Source organism: Bicyclus anynana, chromosome 14, assembly GCF_947172395.1.
Source record: "Bicyclus anynana chromosome 14, ilBicAnyn1.1, whole genome shotgun sequence".
Classification (NCBI taxonomy): Eukaryota; Metazoa; Arthropoda; class Insecta; order Lepidoptera; family Nymphalidae; genus Bicyclus; species Bicyclus anynana.
The window spans coordinates 10,472,042-10,490,339 of NC_069096.1; the positions used below are offsets into that span (position 1 = coordinate 10,472,042).

An 18,298-nucleotide genomic window follows, 5' to 3' on the forward strand; every position below is an offset into this window, starting at 1 on the left:
TTTTTTATTCTACGGTTGGGAGGGCCTGATCTTCATTTGACGTTTGTGATTTGTGATTAAAATATACAATCGAATTCGAAATCGAATATTTTTTTAGGAAAGACAAGAGCATACAGAGAATTAAAATAAATTGTAAGTTTTTTATGTATTAAGTTGTTTTTTGTTGATCTTTGATCTTTCCTACCTAAAAAAAGTTCACTTGCCATTTTTATGTATGTTGTATTGTAAATTACATTGCCTCTTTGGTCCAGTGTGTTATGTGGCTTTGGATCATGAATGAGGTCTGAGTTCTGGATAGGGCTAAGAAATATTAGGCTTATCAATTTCAACAAACTCTTGGCCTGGAATTTAGAAATGGGAAAGCAATCAATAGTCTTCAAACAATTAGCATTACAAAGTCAAATTATCACAACAAGTAAACCAACATTTGTGCAGTGTAAGCTCAACATCCTTTATTATATAAAGAGAGGCCCAACCCTGCTAGTGGATGTTAGATTATGCTGATGATGATCAGAGTCCATCAGCATTCTGGTCCATTACTTTTTATACTAGATGTTGGAAAATGGTGCACTTATTAAGGTAAATTTTTTGCAGGTAGAAAACTTCTTTGCTGACAATGTCACAGCAGAGTGATACACTACCCAACCATTGCTACATACAAATAGAAAGCCTTGAGCAAGATACATCTGGGCGCAGTGTTATTGAAACTGAAATAAAAGTAGAAGTGTGTTATGAGTCTGCACCTAATGAAGATGGTGACTTGACAGACAAAGTTAAGGATGAGTTTGAGAAAACACAATATAAAATAAAGGATGAGAATTGTGCCCCCAGTTGTTCATTTTTGGCAGACAGTGTAAAAAATGAGTTTGACAAACTACAGTATCCAATAAAATATGATAATGACACCAGATGTACAATTTGTTTTGAACAAATTCCTTACGAACATAAGTATAGTGAACATATGAGAAAGCATTTCCAGGTAATATTATATTACTGTTGAGTAGCCATACTGTGAGTTTTAAAGTTTTTTTTAACTACATTGCATCATGAAATCTTGGGGTCAAGTTATGAGTCTGGGCTGTGGCTATGTAAATATTGGATTCCTCCATAAAGAAGGGATATAGACAAATGTCAACCAATAGTAGAAATATTGAGATCTCTTTTGTTGCTTTGGAGACGAAAGAGATGAGACTACTTTGACACCATTGGTTGGTTGCATGCTTGGTCTGCTGGAGTTAGGATGTTAGTTTGTATTACATCATATTGCCTGCATGATTAAAAGCACAAAAGGCACAAGGCATCTAAGCCTCAGGTTGATGGACATGGGGTTTGTAGGATGTGCCCCTTCCTTCTATGTCTTGAGAAGTGTTGCTCTATTTATAGATGATGGTTTTCCAATTAACTTCAAGTTTGCAAGGGCCATTTGCTCTGTTCATCAATCATTACAATACATACAAAAAAAAAATAAACAGTATCCAGTAGTAAAGCAACATTATGCTTTTACAAAATTTTTGTTATACTTACTTGAATATATTACACTTGCGAATATTTTCAAAATGAGCCTTGACAAGTCTAGTAATTATATTATGAACTTTCTAGAATGGAGATTGTGATGCTCAGTTTTTGACTCCAACAAGCAAGCCACATACAGCTGTCAGTGAGAGCTGCAACTCTGAACACAAGTCAGTGTAGATTTTTATTATTATATAGCTTAAATATATGATGTAGCATGTTGAAGTACATTAAGGTTGTGGTTTGTGTAGCAGATTGAAGATAATATTAATTATTATTTATTTATTTTCTATTCCCATATTCAATTTAACAGTGAATAACTGGAGAAATTATTGCAACTACTGTATTTCTGCATGTTATGGAATTAATTTTTCATTTATTATGTCCAGAAGTATAAATACTTACATAGGTGCATCCAAGTCGACTGCTATAAAATACATAAAAATTTAAAATCAAGTTCTGTCCGAAGTGTAGAAAGCAAATAGAAAACAGTTAGGGCCAATATTGGATAGAAGGATTTTAGTCTACATTATTGACTGGTCTTGACTACATATTCAATCATTTATATATTACTCAGCCAATACAAGTTCATCTACAAAACTAATGTTAAATATCATTTCTACTATTCAAATGATGTCTACTAATAATGTCATGATATATTTAATTTCATAATTGAGGATATTATGTTGTATAAAAGTCGGTAAATAGTAATATGGTGCTATATAAGGAGTTGAATATGTGGACCACATTCTGTTCATTTTCGAAAACAGAAAAGAATGCAGATTATGATTCTGGATGTTGCCAGGAAGATTGTTGGTCCAATTTATACCCCACCTCCTTCAAGTAAAAGGACTAAACATGCTTTGCAACAATTTTATTGCATGTTTTACTAAGAATATCCAATTGTTTTCTATGAATTAAGAATGTGGTTCTCGTATTATGCACACTCAACTCCTCAAAGCGCCTGGTCTATAAAAAAAATTATTATCAACCTACATTACATAGCGCCATTAGCTGATAAGTTCTTTTTAATGTTACAGCCATGTTCAGCTGGTTCATCACTATCAGCAGTCTGCAAACTTACCTTCAACATCATGTAAGCGTCCATTGGACTTTACTTTATTATCAGTGTTTTTGTTTAACCTAATATAAGTAGTTAACTGCCTCATTGGTAGTTTGGCTGCTTCAGATAATAAGTAGGTTCGAGTCCTGGGAAAAAGTTTCAGTAACCTGTTAACTTGTCATCCATCCTCAGGAAGCAAGTAATTTTTTATGTACTTTAATTTAATTGAGATGCATCATGCATCTCAATTAAATTAAAGTACATAAAAAATCCTATCCAATGGTATAATCGCATGTTGTTATTGCTATTTAGGCAGGAGTGCCAGTTCTCCTTTCAGAGACAATTATCTCATTATCTCTTAATCTTAATCAGGTCTCTTAGACCTGCAAGTGATTCAACTTACTCAATCCTTGTTTATTTACTTACCTTTTAGTTTCTTTCCTTACTTTACTTACCTATCAACTTTTTCACTTACTCTCTCCTGACTTCCTGCTCCTGTAAGCAGGTTTCTTCTTCATCACTCTTTATTGAGATTTTGGTGATCTCACTATATAACAGTACCAGTTAGGTACTTAATGGCAATTATGATTATATTGCTTTAGGGGGTTTGTATCATTTATATTGTATGTCTTTCCATTTTTGAGATAAATTATTTTATTTAAAACATTTTGTTTCAGTTGCTCTTTTGGCTAATAGACTTGCTAACAAAGTTAAAGCAGCCACGGAGAATATAGTTGCCACTTCAGGCCAAAACATACCAAGAGCTTTACACTCTGAAACTGGTTCTAGTAAAAATATTAATAGAAAATTTAAAAACTCAAAAAGAAGTTTACAGATAAACGTGAATCAAAAAAACATGTTTACTTGTGATGTTTGTACGAGAATGTTTAAACACAAGAGTCGTTTAGTTAAACACATGCAGACTCATAAAGACAGAAAATCTACTTGCAAAGCTAAGCGTAAACGAGACATGGCAGGCCATATAAGAACCAATGAGAATGAAAAAACTTATTCTTGTATATTATGCGAGTATAAAAGCCCACAATACAGTCAAGTGGTGAGACATATTCGCACTCACACTGGTGAGAAACCTTACTCATGCAACTTATGCGAGTATAAATGTGCACAGAACAGTAATCTGCAACTGCATATGAGATCTCATAGTGGTGTGAAGCCTTTTTCATGCGAGTTGTGCAAGTATAGGTTTGCACGCAAAGATCACTTGCAACGTCACATGTCAACTCATACGGGCGAAAAGCCTTATTCGTGTCAGATATGCACATTCAAATGTGCGGAACTTAATAGCCTGCAACTGCACACACGGATTCACACTGGCGAAAAGCCTTTTGCTTGTAACTTTTGCGAATACAAGTGCGCGCGTAAAGGTAACCTGCAGATCCACTTAAAATCCCACACAGGTGAAAAACGTTTCTCTTGTAATTTATGTGAATATAAAAGTGCATTTAATTATGGCCTTGAAAATCACATGAAATCTCACACTGGAGAAAGGCCATACTCTTGTGAATTATGTGGCTCTAAATTTGTGCGATATATTAACTTGCAACAGCACATGAGGACCCATACCGGCGAAAAGCCTTATTCTTGTAACTTTTGCGAGTATAAAGCTGCACGATATAGTAATTTGCAACAGCATAAGAGAATCCACACTGGTGAAAAGCCTTTTTCGTGCAAGTTATGCGACTTCAAAAGTGCATATTACACTAGCTTGCTACAGCACATGACTACGCACACTGGCGAAAAGCCCTTTTCTTGTAAGTTATGTACATACAAATGTGCCCGGAAAACTAGTCTAAAAGTGCACATAAGAACTCACACGGGTGAAAAACGATTTACTTGTACCTTATGTGATTATAGCAGCGCGCATAACAATCACGTAATGAGACATATGAAAACGCACACAGGTAAAGAGACTCACTCTTGTAATTTCTGCGAGTATAGATGTGACCAGAGTAAGGAATTAAAACAGCACTTGAAAACACACACATTTAGCCCTGTAGCAACACCCACACTTGATGAGGAAGTCAAAGCAAATATGACAAATACACAGCCATTAAACTAAACAACTACTTCATCACCTACACATGCAGAAACATGATTATTGCACATAAAAACTCTAATGTATAATGTAAATATGGTTTTATTTATAAATAAACGGATATGATATAGTACAATGATTCATGGAGTTTCATTCAAACATTTATTACAATAATGTTACATCTATTCATTAAATGTAGGTTTACAATTAAACAAAAGTATATTTAGTTCACAATATCTACATAGTTCAACAGTTAATTAAATCCAATTTGTCAGACAAATGTAAATAAACAATTTTTAGGCAGTTAAAACATCAATAATAACTAGTAAAAACCACTTTATGTTGGACATCTCATAAATTTCTGGTAAAGGGGGTTCGAAGTTTATAACCGGTTGCCATTTTTAAAATTTTACGAAAATTATGTCACAGTTTGAGATCTATTTAAATCGGAAGAGTAAGCCTATATTAACTCTCGATGTGCAGTGATTCAACAAACAAATTAAAAATGAGGGTGTAATGAATAAAATCTTTTAAATAACACTCAATTTTTAACAAATTAGGTATGAAATAAAATTCACCCTTTACTATAATTTCTAATTTGTTTGTTTATAAACGTGGCACATAGTTTGGCTTTAGTCTATGTCATAGAGGATGAAAAAGTATAATAGATATTTTTTTTTGGAAAATTTCTAGGGATTTTCCCTTGCCCTATTTTTGTTGTATTGGTGTGTATACCACCCATTTTTCATTTTAAACCAGAAGAGAATGTTAAATGAATGAATATTTGGCATAGACCAATATATTTTAATAACAAAAAATTTGTAAAAAAAAGCTTTGTAATAAACATGGGCGCAAGGGCATAATGAATTAAACACAAATACTGAAAGGAATTATGTTTCTCAATCATTTCCAACTAGTCTAGCAGAGCCTAGTATGAAAGTTCAGACTCAAAACACATAGCTTCAAAGTCGCAGCAAAAAAGGTTTCTCGCAATCAATAGATAAACTTTTGGCAACTGTGTTTGAATATAACTCAACTCATAGAACTATTTGTTTTGAGTTTAAAAACTCATGTACACTCAGTGTGTTTATTTGATAATAATAATAAGTTTATATTGTCAAATATGAAAAGTCAAGTTGAATTTTGAATATAAAAATGTTGTATCTATTTTGTGCACACAATATAAAAATTAGAAATTTTTAAAAAAAAAAAATTAAAATTGACTAAACGTGTCCCAAACATTTTTTTCTAAAAAAAAATTGCAAGCCTATTTCTAATTGGTTTTTTTATGAGCTGAATTTTTTATAAAGTCAAAAAGCTTAACCTATATTACCTTACTATATACATTATAATAATTTTAATTCACTATCAAATGAACACCCTGTACAAAAGTGGCATAACTTGACCCTTAATTGAATATATTTGTATAAGAATCTACATCATGGAGATACTACATCTTTTTTCTTCAATTGTCGACGCATGCTAGGCCTAAAGGAAACAACTTTGAAAAATAATCTCTTAACATTAAATTCGGACTGTAATCTCGATTATTCGAATTTTAATCATTTAGTTCAATTAATCGAAACTTTGATATAACATCAAAATTACAGGTGATAATTTGGCCTCGTAACTTGTTTCAATTGATTAATGACTAGTTGACGGCCCGCGGTTTCACTAGCGTATTTCTCGTACGCGTGAGAATGTGGAGAAAAATATAACCTATATAACCTGGCTATCTAGTGGTGAAAGAATTTTCAAAATCGGTTCAGTAGACCTCTTTACAATATTAGTATAGATTAAAAGTTGTACCACTTTTATAAGAGCGCGTATTGATATTACAATGATATCCATTCCTGATACAGGTCCTGACCTAATTAACTATATAAAAATTGAATGTCTTATCTGTCTATTGGATTGTCTATTTTACAAGTCACCTAGACTGAGCAGTCAACATTTTTTTCTAGTTTCACTCCTGAGCTTTACTCGCTTCAGTTATTGATTCATACTGGTCCTTGTCCAATTCAGTCATGGTGAAACTGCCGTCAGGTAGTAAGAGCACCACGCGCCGAGTGCCACCTGATATAAATAATATTAATATTAATCTTATGTACTAGTATATAATATAATAGCCGTGATAGCCCAGTGGATATGACCTCTGCCTCCGATTCCGGAGGGTGTCGGTTTGAATCCTTTTGGGGCATGCACCTCCAACTTCTCAGTTGTGTTAATTTTAATAAATTAAATATCACGTGTCTCAAACGGTGAAGGAAAAACATTGTGAGGATACCCGCATACCAGATAATTTTCTTATTTTTCTGCGTGTGTGAAATCTGGCAGTCCGCATTGGGTCAGTGTAGTGGACTATTGGTCTAACCCCTCTCGTTCTGAGAGGAGACTTGAGCTCAGCAGTGAGCCGAATTGTTGTGAAAAAGTGGGTTGATAATGATGGTTTTTTTTTTCATTATATAGGCTAGCGCTTGGCAGCAATCATGCTTGACTGTAAGCGAAGATGCAGCCTAAGGTGGAGCGCGCTTGCCTAGAAAATGCCTATTCACTCTTGACTCGAATATACGTATATATGTTGTAGGTGGTAGGGATATATATATATGTTGTAGGTGGTAGGGAAAACGGAAGCTGGAAGGGCATTCCATAATTTCGCAGTGCGGATCAGGAACGAAGAACCGAAACGCTTCGTACGCGTCCAGGGGACATCAACTACGTATGGATGCAGACCTCTGCGATGCCTGGCAGTTCTATGGTAAAAAGGTGAAGAGGGAACTAGATCGAAAAGTTCCTGAGCGCACTCTCCGAAATAAATCCTGTAGAACACCGACAGACAGGCAACTTTTCGGCGATGCTCCAATGATTGCAATTTCGCATTAGTTAGCGCCTCGTTACCGATGAGCCTTCTAGCTCGGCGATCCACCGAATCCCGAGCAGCAAGCTGGTATTTGGCTGATCCATCTTATAAATGGGAGCAGTACTCCATGTACGAACGAACCTGAGCTTGATGGTGATGATACTAGTAGGCCCCTAAAATGCATCAACGTCATATATCATGAATAAAAAGGCAAATCGCTCTCTTTCGTCAAAATTTTCGCATTTTGATTAGAGAGAGAATTATTATCTTTCGAGTCACTCATAATATGAAAAGCGTATCAAAATAAAACAACAGTTTCTTGTCCAACAATGCATATTTATTTGTGTAATAATTCTCATTTTCTTTTTCTATCGAGTGCTGCGGCTAACACGCTTCTTCAGAAAATTGCATGTTTTCAAATTGCAGATTTTTTCAACACATTATGTATGTATCTACAATCTCACCTGATGGTAAGTGATGGTGCAATCTAACATGGAAGCGGGCTTACTTGTTAGGAGTAGGATGAAAATCCACGCCTCTTTCAGTTTCTACACGACATCGTACCAGAACGTTAAATCGCTTGGCGGTACGACTTTGCCAGTAAATTAAGAAAATCTCAATCTGCCCAGCCGGGGATCGAACCCAGGACCTCCGTCTTGTAAATCCACCACGCATACCACTGCGCCACGGAGGCCGTCAAAAACGTCTATGAATTGCACTGTTAGTGAGCTGTGGGACGCTTCGCGCAAGTTAGTACAGCAGTTGCTCTATAGCCTCTATGCAAATAGCAAATAGAAGCAAGAGAACCAGCTGTGAGTCGACCGAGAGCATGACGGATAGTTGTACGCACCTGGCGACGGCAGGTCCGCCTGCACGAGCTGCGCGATGACCTGCGTGGCGTCCTCGCCGGGCTCGCCCTCCACCTGCACGGCCACCTGCTGCAGCGCGCCCGCCTCGCCGCCCGGCATCAGCTGCGCCAGCTGCGACGGGTCTATCGACAGCACGTCCTGGCACACACAAATATCTCTTATAAAAAACAAACAACTGAAATTTAGAACCTCTTCCTTTTTTGAAGTCGGTTTAAATGGCATGGAACACACAAATTTCTCTTATAAAAAACATAGACTCAAATTGAAAACCTCTTCCTTTTTTGAAGTCAGTTAAAAATGGCATACGAGTCACTCACAACTGAAAGGGTGTAAGCAAATAGGGTATGGAGCAGAGCCTTTTGCATTTACTTTCAAATACTGCTGTTATTACCAAAGTGTCTGGATTGGCTAGTAGCTACAGAGAGATAGTTTGTACTGATGTACTCTCTTAGTCCCAAGTTCCCCGTGTTCAACTTGTTAGACTCTGTCGGATGAGACTCGCTAGTTAGACGCCCAGCAATCATCTGATTATCAAATTTAATGATAAAGATCTCATTGCCCAAATAGAATTCTATTAGCATGAACGGTCAGGACTCTTTTAAAAATAAAATATGATCAATAGATATTATACATCTGTTTTTTATAAAATTTGCTGTCACCGTAATATTGATTTATATATATTAACAAACAATCAATCAAAAATCGAATTAACCTCTTGACTCCTAAATGGACGACCGGTCGCCCATCGTATCCGTTACGTGACATGTAAAAAAATATAAAGTAAACTTAGGGCAATAGGCGAGCACAGTATCATGCTCCGCGCGATAGAGAATATAAAGATTCGGAAGAGTCGGCTTTTTCAACGCAGACGGGCTTTTCGATAAAATACTCGCGGGCAGCGAATGGTTAAGTTATCTATCTTTAATCTGGTGTAAAACAATTGCAAGAAGCTTGCAAACTAGACAACTCAATGCTAAAATCACTCTTTAAGATTTGAAAGTAAATAGTTTACTTACAACAAAGTATTTAACATGGATAGTTAAAGATTTTGTAGTTTCAAGTTACCTGTCCATCTTCCCTAGTTACATAGGTGACACCTTCAGCTTCACCTTCTACAGCGCCTTCGACTCCCTGCACTGCGCCTTCCACGCCCTGCGTCGCCACTAATAGCGTCTGCAGAACAAATATTTATACAAATATAAATCTATATTAAATGTTTGTGAGGTTCTAGGTGGTAATCTTTGGATCTACTTAACGATTTGGCTGAAATTTGGAATGGAAATAGATTTTACTCTGGATTAACTCATAGGCTACTTTTCATCCCGGAAAATTCCATGGTTCCCGCAGGATTTGTGAAAAACTAAATTCCACGCGGACGAAGGTCCCCGCGGGATTTGTGAAAAACTAAGTTCCACGCGGACGATAGTCCCCGCGGGATTTGTGAAAAACTAAGTTCCACGCGGACGATAGTCCCCGCGGGATTTGTGAAAAACTAAATTCCACGCGGACGAAGTCGCGGACGTCTGCTAGTAACTTATATACCTGTAATTTTGTCTCTTAAATCTGCTAATTGTTCGACAGTGAGGAAATCCGATGATGACACCGTGATTCATCTAGCGTGTCTTATCGAATATAGGAAAATGTAACACAGGGTTAGTCGTGCATTCAGGGTATGCACCAGCCAGACAAGTTCTACAACCATATGCACGCCACTGGCTGCCGATGCTGATGACGCTGTCGATGATGATGTTGATGATAAGCTACAGCTGCACTGACCTGTCCATCCTCGCGCGTGACGTACATGACCCCGTCGCCGTCCCCGTCGGCGCCCTCCACACCTTCCGCTGCCACTAGTAACGTTTGGCCATCCTCATTTTCGCCAGCAACCTGCAACAAAAAAATATTGCATGTTTTAACTTGTGTTATTTCCTACAATACAGAGAAACATACATGCGATTGTTGTGACTTTACTTGTTATAATTTTTGGAGTTTACTCTTAAGAGTAAAATCCATTGTTGCATCGGAGCTGACATACACTTTTTTTTTTAATAAATAAAGCGCAAATGTATATAGTTTATTAATTGCGTTCACCTATACCCTCAGACCAATTATAGAAGGACCTGTATCGCACTTATAGTCACGAACAAAATTGTCTGTCATTTTCTGAGGAAAACGAGCTTAAATTTGGTATATATCTTATACTAAACTAGAAGTTTTTGCCCGTTTTTTACACAATTCAATTACACAGAAAGGTATTTTTACGGAGCTCTTTAACCGACGAACACGATTACAACTATTTAACATCGATTCTATAGATACAGTTTTTATAATCGCATTAGATCGTTGATCATATACTTTGGCAGAAAAGTAACGTCTAGCGAGGCAGGTCCTATACAATAATTGGTCTGAGCCTATACCTTAAGTCTGTCTGTGTCTTTATGTCTGTTTGTCACGTACCTGGTACAACACGCCGTCTTCCCCGCGTATCATGATGGGCGGGTGCGCCGCGTGCAACTGCAGGCCCACCTCCTCGCCGTCGTCCACGTCCACTCCGCTCTCTAATAGTTGCTTCACCGCGCTCGCCTCCACCTTCACTCTGTCACTTCATACGTACCTGGTACAACACGCCGTCTTCCCCGCGTATCATGATGGGCGGGTGCGCCGCGTGCAACTGCAGGCCCACCTCCTCGCCATCGTCCACGTCCACTCCGCTCTCTAATAGTTGCTTCACCGCGCTCGCCTCCACCTTCACTTCCGTCTGGAATAGTATAAATAAACATTATATTAGTATAATATTTATTAAATGACACTGGATAAAGTAGAGTATGATAATCATCTTGTTTCTTATTATAAAACTCACTTTGTTTCCGTTTGTTTGATTCCGTTTCATAATCTAATAGTTATATTTCAGCCTTATCTATAATTTGAATCATTTAAATTTATTATTCTCTATACATTTTTTCACTCTATCTTCACTAAGGGTTATTTTGCTACATACACAAGTACTTCAAGGTACCACGATATAGCTATAGAAAATCGTAACAAACAAAACAAATCAAAATAAAATATCCATTTGATATTTGAAAAATATCACTCACTCCATCCTCGTCAGTTAGCACAGGTAATGAAGGTTGTGCTCCGTCACCCTGGACCACCATGCCAGTTGTGCCACCTGGTGACATTTCAACCTGTTGACAAGATTCGTTTTATTAAAATATATCTTCCGGACTTGAGCGGACGTACGCAGAACGACCAGCAATTGTGGTGAAGTGGGATCTGGATCACTTGATGGAAACCAGTTAAAATGCCGCTTTGTCAAATAATTCAAACGAGCCAGAATTTCTGTCTACGTAATTCATCACGAAAAATCAGTAAAATCTATGACATGATTCTGCTATAGCCTTGGCAAGTTCGTTGATGACACTCCCATGATATGCGGGCGACGGGGGGAAAGGGTGTGAAGTCGTCAATCCAATCCTGGCCCGCGCGGAATATATATCTACTTATAACAAATCTGTAGAGAGGTCAATTCTGTACATAAAATATATTTCCAAAATAACTATCAGGGGGTGATTAGTGATCGATACTGATTCCAAAAATGCAATCAGTAAAATTTATGTGTCTGTATTATATAAACAAAAACTACTCAACGGACGGGCAGGTTATAGTACTTTTTATCACGCTACGATCGATGGGAAAACGGGAGAAGTTATTCCATTTTTTAAGCTTCCGTCGCGTGGTAGGGCAGGGTAGGGTAGGGGTAGGGTAGGAGTGGGTTAGGGGTAGGATTGAGTCCCTACTCACCCCCAGTATGGTAGGATAGCTGTAGAGTGGGAGTAGGGTAGGGTAGTAGTAGGGTTTCACACGGACTAAGTCGCGGGCGTCCGCTAGTAATATAATAAGTGGTTACGATAAAATGGGCAAGGCACGCGCTACCTTCATGAACATGGTGCCGTGTTGCGGGTCGGGCGGCGGCGTGGCGGGCGGCTGCGGCGGCGGCGTGGGCGGCGGCGTAGGCTCGCCCTCCGCGCGCGCCATGCGCCGCCCCGTCAGCGGGCACAGCGTCAGCTCGCGCTCGGGGCTCGGCGACGGCACGGGGCCCAGCTCGCGCGGGAACGGGTCCTCCACGCCGTCCGACGAGTCCGACGATGCTTCCCACTACACGTACAAATCATTATCAATCCATATTCGGCTCACTGATGAGCTCGTGCCTCTTCTCAGAATGAGAGGGGTTAGGCCAATAGTCCACCATGCTGGCCCATTGCAGATTGGCAAACTTCACACACGCAGAGAATTAAAAAAAATCTCTGGTATGCAGGTTTCCTCAAGATGTTTTTCCTTCACCGTTTGAGACACGTGCTAATTCTATTAATTTAATTAATAATTTCTTGAAATGCACACAACTGAAAAGTTGGAGGTGCATGCCCTGGACCGGATTAGAACCCACAACTGGGCTCGCACACACACACATACAAATGTTTCATTTTTTTTTACCGCCTCCGTGGCGCATTGGTATGCGCGGTGGATTTACAAGACGCCAAGTCCTGGGTACGATCCCCGGCTGGGCCGATTGAGGTTTTCTTAATAGGTCCAGGTCTGGCTGGTGGGAAGCTTCGGCCGTGACTAGTTACCACCCTACCGGCAAAGACGTACCGCCAAGCGATTTAGCGTTCCAGTACGATGCCGCGGAAGGAGTGTGGATTTTCATCCTCCTCCTAACAAGTTAGCCCGCTTCCATCTTAGATTGCATCATCATCAGGCGAGATTGTAGTCAAGAGCTAACTTGTGAAAAAAAAAACTGGGGAGCTCTTTACAAAACGAATACAACAATGAAACATGGATTCTATAGACATAGTTTTTATAAACGCGTTAGATCGTTGATTCTTGATATTGATCAATATTCTCATTCCCCTCCAACTAGTCGAAAAAGACTGTAAATTAGGAATAGGTACGACAACCCCAACAGGGAGGGGATCGAACCACCACCCCTTGGTGATGAGTCCGACCACACTTACCATTAAGCTATCGAGGCTCTATCAAGAGCCTCGATAGTTTAATGGTATCTATCAAGCTTTGCCAGTGGGGTAACGTCTACCGAAGCAGGTCTATATAAAATTCGTCTGAGGTCATACATGATATGTACATCATTATAAATAATCAGCCTATTTTGAACAGCCAGTAGGCCCAACATGCGACTCACGACATCTCGTGAAAACAAATCGACCAATACCGGCCCGGAAATATCGCTCTCTCTTTCGTCCCAACGCAAAGAAAGAGTGAGCAATATATCCGGTTCGGCGCTACTAATAAACATAGTATTCATATACAAAAACATATATTACCTTATCAAACTCGATAGCGATGGGTTTCTCTCGCATGCGGACAATGTTCCCGGCGGAAGTCGCCACTGAGAAGCCGCGCCCGCGCCCGCGCATCCCACCCCTCGGAGATCCGCCGCGCAATAGGCTGTCGCCCTGTATATTACCATAGAGTAATTACTATCTAAATTTTTTAATTAATTTGACGGCCGCGTGGCGCAGTGGATAGTGACCCTGCTTTCTGCATCCAGGGCCGTGGGTTCGATTCCCACAACTGGAAAATATTTGTGTGATGAGCATGAGTGTTTTCCAGTGTCTGTGTGTATTTATACATTATATAAGTATTTATATGTAGTATATAACTGTTTATTAATATTATAATATCAACTATCTTAGCACCCATAACACAAGCTACTCTGTATGCTTACTTTGGGGTTAGATAGTGATGTGTATTGTTTAAGTATATTTATTTATAAATAAAAAAAATAAAAAAATATCTGGTAATCACTAGATGGGATGACAATATTAAAAAAATCAACTGACAAAAAAAGACTAAAAATAACACTTGGGTTGTCCTGTAATTCATGGATAAAATGCAAATGGTAGATACACCACCTAATTATCTTAAAACTAATTTGAATAGTTATGAAAAAATCCCTAGCGTGACCAAGTTATATTATTTTTTTCAGTTTTCAAATTTTTCCATCTTGAATCAGTTTTTTGAAGATCTAATTTCTGTTAAACAGTGCACATTAAATGACCAGTGTATTATATTACTATTTTTATAAATATTGTTTTATTTGTTTTGTAGCATTGAGTGCAATAATTATTTTTCTTTCGTTAAGATGACCTGATTATAAATAAAATAAAATAAAAATAGTTTATTTCAGTAACATTAATCAGTAACAAATAATAAAAGGCTAGAGTCTTCTTTTAAAAGTTGTAAACTCCTGTGACAGCAGACTACGCTCTTCCATAACAAGCAGTAATACAATTTTTTAAATTAATCATAGTAGGTAAAATTGATTAAAAAATAATTGTCCCGTAAAAAGCTGATGGAATGGAATTGAAGTGTACTATCATTTGTGGTCAAAGAATCTTTATTTCTCTTAAAGAATTTACATTCACTTACAGAGAAACAACTATAAATAAATCTTATTAACTATTTTACAGTTAGCTGTATGCAAACAATTTTTTTCGTTCTACCTACAGAAATTTACGATGTTAGGTGCGAAATCGTTACCACAGTGTAAGTGTTAGTGGTAATACCACTGTATATATTTTCTTAATTTAGTTTTAAATGTGTTTAACGATTTAGCATTCTTCACATCCACTGGTAATTTATTATAAATTTGCACGCCTTCAAATTTTAAATGTCTCTTACCGAGACAAGTCCTTTGATGCGGTAGCAAAATATGATCCTTTCTACGGCTGATTCGACTCTGCACCTGATGTACTTTTGTAAAAGTAATATGTGTGTGAATTGTTTTATTAAGAATTTTTCTTATTAATATACAAGTATAGTAGGCATGTAATTGTTTGATATTCATGATGTCTGTATTTTTGTACAATTTGGATGTAGGAGTTAGGTAGTCATAATTAAATAACATTTTGATTATTTTGTTTTGAGAAATTTGTAGGTCTTTAAGGTTTGTCTTTGTTGCAAAGCCCCAAATTTCAATCAAATATATTAAGTGAGGTTTTACTAAGGCGTTGTAAATTAGTTTGCGGACTGGGAGAGGAAGACAGTGAGTAATATTTCGCAGTGATCCCATCAAGGAGGAAATTTTGCATCTAATATGTTTAATTTGAGTTTTCCAATTTAAGTCACAATCTAACCTTAGGCCAAGATATTTTTCAGTCTTTTTTGGTTCTAAAATTTGGTTGTAAAGACGCAAAGGAGTGTAACATGGAATTGTTTTGTTTTTATTTTTGAAGATAATATAGCTTGTTTTTGAGACATTAATAGTTAAAAGATTTTCTTCAAACCATTCGGAGAGAGTATCCAGATCTTGTTGAACATGACTTATTATGTTAATTATAGAACTACCGTAATAGAAAAGACAAGTATCATCAGCATATAGAGATAGGTGACCGTGGAGTTTGATCTCATGTATAGAATTTATGTAAATAAGAAATAGAAGTGGGCCTAGTATTGATCCTTGAGGCACACCATATCCAGAGGTACTATGGGGTTTACTTTGATATTTACCAATTTTTACTATTTGATATCTATTTTGTAAGTAAGATTCTAATATTTTGTATGCCGTTCCTGTAATGCCTATATCTAAGAGTTTTTGCAATAGTTTTGGATGGCTAACGGTATCAAATGCCTTTTTTAAATCAATAAATAAGCCTAATGCAATTTTTTTCTGATCTATATTTGTGTGCAATTTGGTTATTAAATCAACTGTCGCGGAGAGAGTGTTCGACTGTGACCGAAAACCATATTGTTTTTTATAAATAAAATCAATAGAAGTTAGATATTTGTCCAATCTAGAGTATATAGTTTTTTCAATAATTTTGGACATTACCGGTAATATTGAAATTGGACGATAATTATTAGGGTCGGTCTTAGTGCCCGCTTTGTGAATAGGTGTCACTCTAGCTATTTTTAATGAGTCTGGAAAAAGTCCTTCAGCGAAGTTCCTATTAATACAGTCTGTCAATACATTTCCCATTAGTTTAAAAATACATTTGATGGCCTTTGTGGATATGCCATCAATTCCTGTGCTACTATTTGGGTCTAGGTTGCCAACAATTTTATGAATTTCTTCAACTTCACAGGGCATGAATGAAGTGGTCATTTTAAAAACTTGAACACTTATCTTATCGAGGTTTGTGAATTGGTATAAAACTTTCGTCTACTCTTTGTAGTTACAAAGTTGCTGGTAAAAATGTATGCGAGGTGCTCAATTTTCAATACAGATATCTGCCTACTTGCTTGCTTGCTTAAATTTACTAAAGCAGTCGTTTGTATTAAATTGTTATTATAAAAAAAAATTACTCTTACTTTACACATCTCTAGTAATGTTAACATACTTGTTTATTTAATTATTGCTTGTTTCATGGGGAGTGGTTTCACAAGTATTATTTTGGGATAGGCGGGGAGAATGACCCCCTTTTTCCTACACTCTCATAGCACATATAAACATATATACCCTAACATAATAACCCAGATAAGCCTACAATATTATACATACATAACACATGTGCTTTTATCACAATATTCACACAGTAACATGATCTTGGAGGTGTATAAGATGAAAAAAAAACAATTTACCTGTGCCAGTTTCTTGTTAAGAATAGTGACTGGAGATTTTCCATCAGCTTGCTGGCCGCCTAACGTCCTCTGTATCGTGCGCTGGATGATCTTCTGACCCGACGGCGTTATTATTGTCTTCTCCGTCACTTGTTGACCAGCGCCATACGCTTTCCTTATCTGTAAAAAGTTAGGAATTTCATACTAGTGTAGGAAATAGTAATAGTAGGGATTTAGAGAGGGGTAGTAATCAGTTGGTGGGTGCGACTTGCGATATAAGGCGCTCGTCGTCCGGTCGGCTTCAGTATGCTCGTGACGATCGAGCAATCCACATTTCTTGTTGTGTAATACTTTACGGGTTACTTGGGATAGGCGGGGAGAGTGACTTGAGTGGAAAAGAGGAGTGTTTGTTAACTGTCAAAGACGTCTTTAGCCCTACACACAACGTTTAAAAGTGCGTGACTTCACTCAAGGTCATCTCTGCCATTCTAGGCTTATTTTGGTTAAAATTTGATTTGTTAATTGAAATCACAAATGTTGTGAATCATAACCTATGTTCGACATTGGGTTTTCTTATTTTTGCAATCCACTTCTGAGTCTACTAAAACTAGTTTATTTTAAGTTCGTTTTTACACTTCTGAATGCCAAATATAACCATTTGTAGTGAATTTACGAGTAGTTTGAATTCCAAAGAGTTGACCAAAAGTACTACAGCACATTTTAAATATAGTTATACTCGTGAACTAAGGATTGAGTTTATTACAAGATTTTTTATTGATAATTTTTTTTTAATGCTGATGATTACATGCCAGTATCAAGTTTCTGCTATGCTTGGAAAAAATCGTAGACACTTACTTGGGCTTATTTGTCTCTATACAAGTAAATAGTTATAGTTTACTCACTTGTGGTGGCGGCGTGTTGATTGGTGTCTGCTTTTTAGCTTCATCTATTTTTTTCTAAAACAAATAAGTATTATGATAATACCATAATATATAGAAAAATATTTATAATTCAGATTCAGAAGGAAAGAAGTCAATGTACAATCCAAAGTTATTGCAAGTTGTATTATGTGAAGGTTTGATATAAGTATAGTCCGACACAAAAGAGTAGAAAATAATTGAGGGCTGTAGTCACTTATTGTCATTCTTAAGGTAACCCTGTGTTCTTATAGTATGTGTCATCCACTTAATGACTGCAACTACCTTGATACTTGATAACAATTAATATTTTGATGTATATGTAAGTAATATTATGTTGTTATTTTAAATAAGATTATCTGTTGAAAATAATATTACTTTGTAATATAAATAACTTAATAAATATATTTGCAAAATACTTTCATCACTATTTAGCCCCAG

At 37.0% G+C, this 18,298-nt stretch overlaps 2 protein-coding genes across 6 annotated transcripts in view; one reads left to right on the forward strand and one right to left on the reverse strand.

Annotated features, from left to right (window-relative positions):
- On the forward strand, positions 1 to 4,770 carry LOC112051707 (gastrula zinc finger protein XlCGF57.1). Of its 2 annotated transcripts, none has more exons than XM_024090481.2 (5): positions 1 to 132; positions 595 to 979; positions 1,600 to 1,682; positions 2,553 to 2,608; positions 3,253 to 4,770. In XM_024090481.2, the coding sequence occupies exons 2-5, from the start codon at positions 617 to 619 to the stop codon at positions 4,653 to 4,655; spliced, it is 1,905 nt and encodes a 634-aa protein (XP_023946249.2). In that variant the 5' UTR covers positions 1 to 132; positions 595 to 616; the 3' UTR covers positions 4,656 to 4,770. The 2 variants fall into 2 exon arrangements, with proteins under 2 accessions (XP_023946249.2, XP_023946250.2); XM_024090482.2 differs by lacking the exon at positions 1 to 132 and adding an exon at positions 247 to 436.
- The window catches only part of LOC112051694 (uncharacterized), a 24,475-nt gene continuing 10,892 nt past the window's right edge, over positions 4,716 to 18,298 (reverse strand). For all 4 annotated transcript variants that reach the window (XM_024090469.2, XM_024090467.2, XM_024090466.2 and 1 more), the window contains 10 exons: positions 17,843 to 17,896; positions 16,962 to 17,120; positions 13,703 to 13,834; positions 12,297 to 12,518; positions 11,459 to 11,548; positions 10,975 to 11,118; positions 10,137 to 10,247; positions 9,426 to 9,533; positions 8,342 to 8,498; positions 4,716 to 6,707 (listed from right to left, as the gene is read on the reverse strand). In XM_024090469.2, coding sequence (XP_023946237.1) covers positions 6,598 to 6,707; positions 8,342 to 8,498; positions 9,426 to 9,533; positions 10,137 to 10,247; positions 10,975 to 11,118; positions 11,459 to 11,548; positions 12,297 to 12,518; positions 13,703 to 13,834; positions 16,962 to 17,120; positions 17,843 to 17,896 — 1,287 coding nt within the window. In that variant the 3' untranslated portion in view covers positions 4,716 to 6,597. The remainder of the gene's footprint in view (positions 6,708 to 8,341; positions 8,499 to 9,425; positions 9,534 to 10,136; positions 10,248 to 10,974; positions 11,119 to 11,458; positions 11,549 to 12,296; positions 12,519 to 13,702; positions 13,835 to 16,961; positions 17,121 to 17,842; positions 17,897 to 18,298) is intronic.

What these genes read in the sequence shown, in the direction of transcription:
- LOC112051707 (XM_024090481.2), top strand. Translation starts at nt 617, where the DNA reads ATGTCACAGCAGAGTGATACACTACCCAACCATTGCTACATACAAATA. An exon ending in ATATGAGAAAGCATTTCCAG is followed by an intron (nt 980 to 1,599) that starts GTAATATTATAT and finishes TGAACTTTCTAG; the next exon opens with AATGGAGATTGTGATGCTCA. An exon ending in AAACTTACCTTCAACATCAT is followed by an intron (nt 2,609 to 3,252) that starts GTAAGCGTCCAT and finishes ATTTTGTTTCAG; the next exon opens with TTGCTCTTTTGGCTAATAGA.